The sequence below is a fragment of the Echinops telfairi genome, unplaced genomic scaffold (genome assembly GCF_000313985.2).
Source record: "Echinops telfairi isolate 266 unplaced genomic scaffold, ASM31398v2 ScPeMD7_7458;HRSCAF=8496, whole genome shotgun sequence".
Taxonomy (NCBI): domain Eukaryota; kingdom Metazoa; phylum Chordata; class Mammalia; order Afrosoricida; family Tenrecidae; genus Echinops; species Echinops telfairi.
The window spans coordinates 47,524,784-47,534,292 of NW_022111358.1; the positions used below are offsets into that span (position 1 = coordinate 47,524,784).

At 56.6% G+C, this 9,509-nt stretch overlaps 1 protein-coding gene across 1 annotated transcript in view; it reads left to right on the forward strand.

Moving 5' to 3' along the window:
• The window catches only part of SEPTIN9 (septin 9), a 171,738-nt gene extending 164,225 nt beyond the window's left edge, over positions 1-7,513 (forward strand). The window contains exons 6-8 of the mRNA XM_045299512.1: positions 6-95; positions 4,854-4,905; positions 5,593-7,513. Coding sequence (XP_045155447.1) covers positions 6-95; positions 4,854-4,905; positions 5,593-5,728 — 278 coding nt within the window. The 3' untranslated portion in view covers positions 5,729-7,513. The remainder of the gene's footprint in view (positions 1-5; positions 96-4,853; positions 4,906-5,592) is intronic.
• The last annotated feature ends 1,996 nt before the right edge of the window (positions 7,514-9,509 follow it).

A 9,509-nucleotide genomic window follows, 5' to 3' on the forward strand; every position in this document is an offset into this window, starting at 1 on the left:
GATGATTCCGTTTGCCGTGGTGGGCAGTGACCACGAGTACCAGGTCAATGGGAAGAGGATTCTGGGCAGGAAGACCAAGTGGGGCACCATCGAAGGTACTGGCTGCAGGGTGGGCTTGGCGATGGCACAGGTGACCACCCACAGGGTGGTGCCCACTGCCTGGCCACCCACCCTCCAACAAACTCAACTCACGGCCATGGAGTCGATGCCAATTCATAGTGACCCTATAGCGCAGCGGAGAACTGCCCCTGTGGGTTTCCCAGACTGCAACCTTTATGGGAGTAGACAGTCCCCTCTTTCTCCCTCAGAGCGGTTGGTAGTTTTGAACTGCGGACTTTGAGGATGGCAGCCCAATGTGTAACCACTCCACCACCAGAGATTCTAGGCCAGCCGCCCATTAATTAATTAAATCTATATAATATGTAAATATATAATATATTAATTAGATATGCAAGGTATTTCTAATTAATATATTATTATGTATTGCACAACCCCACTCCTGTGCAAGTGTCTAGACATGCGGATCAGACCCGCTGGTTACAGTCTCTCATTGTACCCACCTGCTCAATGGTTACCTTCAAGTGATCTCCCGCCCACTGATGTCAACTCCCTCCCCTGTGCTTTAGAGTAACCTAGCCCCAGGTCTCGGATGGATCCGTGTTTAAAACAGTGCTATATTCAGCAAGCCCTGGTGGCACTGAGGAATGAGTGGTGGGCTGCTCACAGCAAAGTCGGCGTCCGAACCCCCAGCCACTCCTGTGGGGAAAGAGTCAGTCTCAGAAGCCCAACACAGGGTTGCTGGGGGTCAGAATGATCCCGTGGCAGTGGGTTTGGGTGGGTTTCACACCCCTGAGCTACAATCTGTGTGTGTTTTAATGGGCAAAGGATTCATTAGACTCAAAGGAGAAGTGTATAATCACCAGGGACCAGTGGGCCCCTTAACAAGATGCTCAATATCATACCTTAGACCGGCCCTTAGATTGTGACTCATAGGGATCCTATCAACCGAAGTCAAAATCACAATGAGATGCCTTATCACACCCACGAGGGTGGCCATCGGGAAAAACCAAGAGACACCCAGTAACACGTGTTGGCAACTTGAGGAAAAGTTAGAATCCCCACGGAGCACTGCTGGGCTTGTAAATGAAGCAGTGACCTTTAAAACAGTTTGGCATCTCTCCCCGCAAAAATTAGACATGAGCTGCCGTGTGATCTAGCCACTCCACGGCTAGATGGAGCCCCAGAGAAATGAGCACATATGTTCGTACCAACACTTCACCTCCCATGGTGTGGTTTACGGTTTTGCCCCTCCCTGTTCTGTTCCGTGTCACCTTTTAGGGACGCCTTTTAGAGTTCACCAACTCTTCTCTCCAGTTCACCTGTGGAATAGTCGTCTGTTAAACAGATTTATCTGCTGCGTAACTTCCCCATTGATTTTCCAGATTCATTCTTAAATGTTTCCCTTTTTCAAACCTCCCTCACCTTTTTTTGAGCGCACGATCCCGTTCTTGTGCTTCCCGCTTCTTGTTTTTCTTTGAGCGTTTTTAAGAAATGCTTACTTTTACTCGGTACCTTCTATCAGTCCGTCACCAGGAGATGAACGAGGCTGGGGCTCCTGGGGGCTGGGTCTGCGGACTTCGCTTGTGGAAGCTTCTCTCTTTGATTTATTGATACCTGAGCGTCGTTCTTGCACCCCAGGTGCAGGTGTCACCCCCGGGAGGCTTTGCGGCAAGGCTTCTTCAAGGATCCGCCTTTTCCAGTTGGGTCCTCCTGTCTGATCTGTGGTTTCTCAGGCTGGGGTGCGTGGCACAAGCGTTACCTTCACGCACACCTGAGACGTAGGGTTACAAATTCTCAGGGAACCTTTGATGTTGGGGTCCAGGCCCAGGCCCCACATTTGTCCAGACACATCTTCCTGCCCACTTCTTTCGCTGAGAACCCGACTGCTCCAAATGCCCCATCCTTGGCAAGCTTCCCTTTGTTGGGGTGAGCTGTTACTGGTTTGAAGGTAACTGCCGGGGTCAGTTTGCATCGGGGTTGGAGGAGTGACTGGGGCAATAGTGCCCTTCCTGTTCTCGGGGCAGGTCTGCTCGGTCCCCTCCCCAGCTCTGGTGGTGACTGCCAGTCAGCCTTGGCTTGTGGCCCTATCCCTCCAGACTGTCTCCAACTCCCTATGGCTCTCCCCTTCCACTCTTCCCCCTCTTAGAAGGACGCCTGTCATGGATTTAAGGAGCCTGGTGGCACCCTGGTTAAGCGCTCAGCTGCTAGCAGACAGGTTGGTGGTTCAGACCCACCCAGCCGCTCCCTGGAGGAAAGCCCTGATAATCCACATCTATACAGATTGGAGCCTTGAACACCCAACAGGATGGTTCTGCTCTGAGGCACAGGGTCGCAAGGACCCTCAAGTCTGCTGGGCGTCATTGGGTTTGGGGCCCGGGATGGTCTGATCTAGAAACACGTCGTGGCTTCTGAGGAGACCCTTTACCCAGACAAGGCTCTGTGCATAGGCCTGGAGCAGGGCTCAAACATGGAAGTCCAGCCCTCTACAAGTTGGGGTGGTGAGTCCGTCTTCTCCCCTCTCTGTCCCTTCCCCATCTTTTGCATAAACAGCCACTGAGTGAACCCGACTGGGTTCCCACACACAATGAGCCTCTGGGACCGAGGGGAAGCATCCCATTGGTTTCCTCGGCTGCTGCAGCAGCTGACTCCCCAGGAATGGTTGGTGGGTTCAAACCATCGACCTTGTGGTTGGGAGCAGAGTACTTTAAACAACCCTGGCTACTCACCATAAGGTTAGCAGTTCAAAACCAGTAGTCGCTCCTTGGAATTGCAGTTCTCGGAAACCCCCAGGGGTAGTTCTACCCTGTGCGTCGGGGCGTTCTGAGTCAGCATGGCCTGGAGGCAGTGCGTCGTGAGCACACGGGGTTTCTGAGACTGCGTCTTGACCACAGTCAGCCTCGTCTTTCTGCTGGGGTTCGGCTGGTGGGTTTGAACCATTGGCCTTGTGGTTAGCAGCCCAATGCTTACCCCAGGACACCACCTGCGGTCCTTCTGTTTACCACTTGACTCACTGCCACCACTCAAAGCCACCCTCTGGGACCAAGAAGGACCACTCCTGGGGGCTTCAAAGACTGTCTACAGACCCAGCCGGCAGCCTATCTTTCTCCCAGGAGTGCATGTGGTTTTAAACTACCGGCTTTGCAATTAGCAGTCCGACGCGTAACCACTACTTAACCCACAGGTGCTTCTTCCCCTGATCACCTAAACCAAACTCGCCACTGACGATGCCGACTCCAGGGTGGAACTGCCCCATGGGTTTCTGAGACTGTCACTCTTTACCGAGTACAAAGCCTCATCTTTCTTCCAAGGAGTGGCTGTGGGTTTCAGACTGCTGACCTTGTGGTGAGCAGCCCGGTGCTTACCCCATTGCGCCACCAGGGTTCCATTTCTTTTTCCCAGAGGAGGGAAAACAAGGACACCGAAGGGGCCACTCCTTCCTAGGACGTGTGGCACAGTGGCCCTTAAGGAGGAAGCAGGAGGTGGTGACCAGGCTGAGTTTGGGGCAGAGCATACCTGCGAGGCCACTGGGGCCTGGGAGTGAGAAACTAGCTATAGAACAGAGGTACCTGCTGTCCGCACCCTCACGGAAAGGCAGGTGCCCTGCCCTGGGCCCAGGCTACCCAAGGGCAGATCTAGAATAAGGTGACCAGAGTCCCGCTTTTGGCAGGACAGTCCCAATTTTTAACAATTTTTCCCACGTCCCATGGCGTTTCTAAAAAGTACCTATTTTTGGAAAGAATGCACAACAAGCTAGGGTATACGGTTCTTGGCTGCCATGTGGCTATTTCGCCAGGATATGAGTTTTATCAATGGTGTCCCACTTTACCTGTGTTAAAATCTGGTCACCTTACTCTAGAATGAATACATGCTCCATGCAGCCCTTTCCTGCCAGCCTCACATCGCCATCTGCTGCCCCAGCCCCGTCATGCAACCAGGGAAGAAGTGTTTGTACCCCATCTGCTTTTCTGCCTGTCCCCCACCGCCCTCCCTCTAGGCAGGGGTCTTGACCCCAAAAGTCTCTTTGGGGGATGTTAGCCTCTCTGCCCAATATCAGAGACCTCTGTCAGCCTCTGCCTTGGGCTCATCCCTGGTCCACATAGTCCACGTGGCTCAGCTGCTAACCAAAGGGTTGGCCGGTGAAGTTCACCTAGCAGCGTCGCAGAAGAAAGTCCCGGAGGTCATTTTCCAGCAGGCCACAGCCTGCTGTGCACTCCTGGGGGTCTGTGTATCAGCAGACTCTACAGCAAGGGGGCATGGAGGGGGGTTAGTTTCCCTTCTGTCATTTTCTCTCTTCCCTTTTCCCCAAAGAACTCTTCTGTCCTGAGCCTTCTAGAAAGCAGCCCTGGTGGTGTCGTGGTTACGCCTTGGGCTGCTAACTGCAAGGTCCGCAGTTCGAAACCACCAGCTGCCCCACAGGAGAAAGACAGGGCTTTCTACTCCTACAGTCTCGGAAACCCACAGGGGCAGCCCTACCCTGGCCTGCCTATAGGGCAGCCATGAGTCCTTGTCAACTCGATGGGAGTGAGTTGGGGGGTTCGTTTGCTTGGGATGCTTACAACACATTTGGGGTACCAACTGGGCAGCGGGGAGCTTGCAGGGGAGGAGGGCCCTTGATGGGCATGTCTCTGCTGTCCCCTGGGGGCCGCTTGCTGCAGGCTGCCAGTAAGAAGGGGCATTGCAGGGAAATGAGGATCCTTCTAAATGGGATCCTCCTCAGTGGGTGGAGAGGGGTCCTCTGGGGGGCAGGGGTTGGGTCCTCATGAATGCACACTATTCCTCACCTCCTTCCTCAGTGGAGAACACCACGCACTGCGAGTTTGCCTACCTGCGAGACCTCCTCATCAGGTGAGATGCAGCGTGGGGAGGGGAGGGGGACTCAGGGGACCTCAGCCAGGGCTTGGGCAGTAGGCGTTTCCGAGAGCGCCCTCTGGGGACTGGAGGGAGGAGGAGCAGTGCTTGAACCCCGTGAGGTCCCCTGGAGGGGCAGCCGGGGTGTGTGGTCCGGCCGGCTGTGCAGCCAAGGGTGCTCAGACCCTGCCCTGACCGCCTGGCTGGGGTCTCCTGGTGTCCCTGAGCCGGGACAGGTAGAGCCACCCCGCCGCTCCAGGGAGCCTGGTGGGCGTCCTGGGAGCATGCTGTTCGTATGCATGCGCAAATGGATAGCTAAGGGGGGTGGCCCTGCGGGGGCACAGAGAACTCCAGCTTCTCCAATGGGTGCGGGGCTCTGGAGGACGCCAAGAGCCAGAGAATCCGGGGTGAGGGGGGTGGGGCTCCCGGAAGCTGCCTGGCTTGGGGAGAAGCCCCGCCCCGTCTTCCAGCCACCTTCCAAAGGCCAGCACCCTGCCCAGGCCTGGCCCCTTCCAAATGGGAGCAGGGGCAGTCTGGCCTGAACATCTGTGAGGTTGGGTGCTGGCCCCCACCCCCATCCCCACACACACACGCCTGTCCGGTAGCAGCGGCTGGTTCCCTGCCGCCCTGGGAGGGCCCGGGCATGCGCAGGGGTGCCCCGGTGACCACCCCGCCCCTCATCAGGACGCACATGCAGAACATCAAGGACATCACCAGCAGCATCCACTTCGAAGCGTACCGGGTGAAGCGCCTCCACGAGGGCAGCAGCCTCCTGTCCAACGGCGTCGAGGACAAGGACCCAGATGCACAGGAGATGTAACCCCGCCCGCCAGCCCCGCCCCGCCCCACCCCCAGGCTGCCCGCCCGCCGTCCGCCCCGCCCTGTTTGTTTTATTTTATATAATTTCTCCACTTGTCATCGCCCCGCCCCTACACGCTGCCCAGTAACAAGATCACCTGTCTCATCCCACGTGTCTGAATTCTTAGCCCAAGGACTGGGGCCGTGGCGGGGTGGGGATGGGGCTCTGGCCTCTGGACAAGCTGGGCTATGGCCCCGGGGAGGGCCCGCTGACCCTCAGGCCTGCCTCTGAGTTCCAAGACGAGGCAGCCTCCTGAGTGGGGACCCCTTTACCCCCACAGTACTTCCTGCATAGGGCCATGCCCCCCTTAGCACCCCTGAAGCCTTGACCCCTGGGCATGTTGTGGGTGGGTACTCAGAAAGGATGGAGTCGGCTCTGCCCTGCCCTGTTTCCCCCCTTGGCCTGGGTGAGAACTTCCGACCCTGCTCTTGCCCCCATCCTACCCCCAGCCTGCCCTGGAGCTGAAAGTGCCTTTAACTCCCTGGCCGCATGAGCCAGTGGACGCCTCTGCCGAGGGTCTTGAGTCCCCTCCTGTTGGACACTGGGCCCAGCTGGAGAAAGGAGAGCTGTCCTGTCCCCTCCCACTGTCACCGACTAGGATGCAGCCAAGCGGTTGAGACTTAAAGAAAGAAAATAAGGTTAAATGCTTCTCCCCCAAACCACACCCCTTTCCCTGATTTTTGGAAGGTCCAGCAAGTGAACAAGGTGAAGGAGCCAAGGGGGGAACGGTGCAGGCACCAGGAAGGGGGGCGGTGCAGGGGGACAGCAAGCTGTGTGGGTCCTGGGCCTGCCGTGTGTATGTGTGTGTACATGTGTCTGTGTCTATTTGTCTGTGCAGTTTCTGATTAGACCCAAGAGGGAGTCCCTGGGTGGTGCTGGTGGTTAGACTCAGCTGCTAGTCGAAAGATTGGCAGCTCAAGTCCACCCGGCTGTGCATCAGAAGAAAGGCCTGGCGATCTGCATCCCAACCCCCGTGGAGGCCAGCCCGGCTCTGGCACGCTGGGGTCACCGGGAGCGGGAGTAGGCCTGACACAGCAACTGCTTTGGTTTCTGACCAAGGTCTCTAGTCAGTCCCTGAGGTACACACTGGCTCTCCTGGAGTTCAGAGAGGAGTGGGTGGGGCTGGGGCCCCATGTATAGCCCTCTGTCCAGTCCTCTGTCCTTGCTGGGGGGTTGAAGGGCACCGAGGCCAGGGACTGCCTCCTGTTTCTGAGGCCCTAGAGGGTGGGGGGCTGGCCTGGGCTGGTGAGATTGGGCACAGGTGGGGACCAGTTGTCTCTGCAGACCTCAAACCAATGCTCCCAGGCTGTGTGGAGATGAGGCGGAGACAGGCCTGGGATGCAGGGGTGGTGATGGTGGGGGTGGGGTGTGTGTGTGTGTGTGTGTGTGTGTGTGTGCCATCAGCATTCCGTTTTTCACTCCCACCCAGAGTGGTGGGGGCCCCAGACTCCAGGGAATGTTTACTTGCTGACTTGCCAAGTGTTTGCCAAAACTACCCCATTGGAAGGAAGTGCCCATGGCCAGGGCCCGGGCCTGGGCAGCCTGCCCCACAGGGGCCACTGGAACCCAGCGAGGGTGTCAGTTTCCCCTCCTAGCAATGGCTGCGGAGAGAAGGTCCATTTCGTCGCCGCCGCCTCCACCGTGGCCTTCTGCTCTGTGCCTCCTGAGAAACTTGTCTCTTTTTTGTATAAATAACAAAGTGTTGAAAATGTATTTCCTGAAATAAATGTTTCGAATGCAAACCCAGAAGGCTCAGCGTGGGGGGTTTTCCGTTCTCACCCCGGAGATGCAAATCCCACCCTCTCTTCGGTCTCAGGAACAGGCCTGAGCGGTGGTGGGTGGGTGAGCAAGAAGGGCAGATCAGGCAGGGCCGGGCTCTCTTGTGACTGAATTCGAGCCGCAGCCCTGTCTGTCTGTGGCAGGCTCAGCTGACACGGGATGAGGACCCCTGACCCATCACTCGACTTTAGGGGGTGGGCGATGGTGTATGCGTCTTCCCTGTGGTACGTGTGTCAGATGGGTGTGCATGTGCTATGGGGTCGTGTCCTGGAGAGCCCTCCTGTTTAGGGTTGGAGACATCTAGAGAGGCCTCCCAGGAGCAAAGGAAGCATGGTTACTGGAGGGACATCAAGAACCAGGAGAAGGGACAAAGGGGCAGAGGGGACAGGGCTGAGGGCGCAAGGGAAGAGAGTATATGAAATTAGCACTATGCCAGGATTCGGTCTACGGGCACCTTGATTGTCTTAAAAAAATGATTGGTGTAGAATCTACATCATGCTATCCAATAGTTCACTTATAAGTAGAGCTATACAGTCATCCCCACCCCCCAGCATGCTGGGGCCTTACAAAGAGGCTAAGTCAATCCGTGATTCTTCCTCACCCCGTTCAATTATCACGGTGCCATCCATATAATGGACCCGAGTGGCATTTTGTAGCAGGAAAAGGCAAGCAAGTAAACCGGTAAGAGACGGTAACTGGGTGAATGGCGGATGGGGGTGGAATGGGGAACTAACCCGACAACAATACAAGCATCTTCCACCTCAGGGTCATGTTTAGGGGTCCAGGGGTGTGGGGCATGTCAAGATATCACTACTAAAGTGAAGGAGAAGTCCTTGCCTCTGGCCCCTCCCACAACCAAAAGGCAGCCCAATACTCGATGGGTCTCTTTGGGTTTGGGAGGCGGGCGGCACATGCCGCATGTGGATGAGCTACGCTGGCCCGTGTCGTGACTGGAGACGCTGTCAGCTTGAGTGGGGCCCGGAACAAGAGAAGTCTCAGGAGCAGGTTCAGGCTGCCCCTGGGACTCTGATCCAGCTGACCCAAGGGTGCTAGAGGTGTCAGTCGCAGATAGAGATGCAGCGGGGAGTCTTGGGCAGGCCCTTATTGGCGAATCACAGCGCAGATCCCCCAGGATTTTGGAGGAAAGCCCTGCCATGCTCTGCAGACAATGACTCCTGAGAAGTAACATATGGCCTGTCACTGGGGCTGCGTGGAGACGGAATGTCTCCCCACGTCACCAGGAAGGCCTGAGCTGCCCGTCACGAACGGGGTGTTGTCTGATCCATCGTCAGAAGGTTGGGCGTGCCTATGAGACCGACCCAGAGCAGGAGCTGAAGGTACAGATAAGCTGCATGGAGAAGTGGCCCCAATGTCGATGGGCTCCACTCCCGTCACACAACCTGCCTTCTCCCAGTCTGCACCCACAGCCTCCTGAGGCGTTCCTTATCATCCATCGGCTGAGGAGCAGAAACCTTGAGCTTGGCTTCCTGGTGGCTCTGCGTGCTGTGGAGGCACTGCTCCTATGTGGACGGCAGCAGCACGGGGACCTCCCCGGAGGACAGTGGTGAGGGGGATCCTCCCAATGGGCAGAACTGCGAGCGGCACGCCTGACCTTTCCTTTTGTTTGGAAGGAGAAAGGGCCACGTGTACGACTGTATACTGACTCACGGGCTGCGGCCAACGGTTTCACAGGATGGCCAGGGCCTTGGCAGGCGTGTAGGTGGGAAACTGGGAAAGAGGTATGTGGACAGACCTCTCTGAATGGACCAAAAAAGGTGAATGTCTCGTTTGAGTGTTCACCAAAAGGTTACCTCTGTAGAGGAAGACCTTGACAATGGCAAGCGGCTAGGAGGACACCTGTGGAAACCAGTCATTATCCTCTTTCCCCAGCCTCTGGGTGTGCGAAAACAGTGACCGTGGTGGCAGGGGCTGGTGGGGGGTGGGGGTGGGGGGTAGGGGGGGT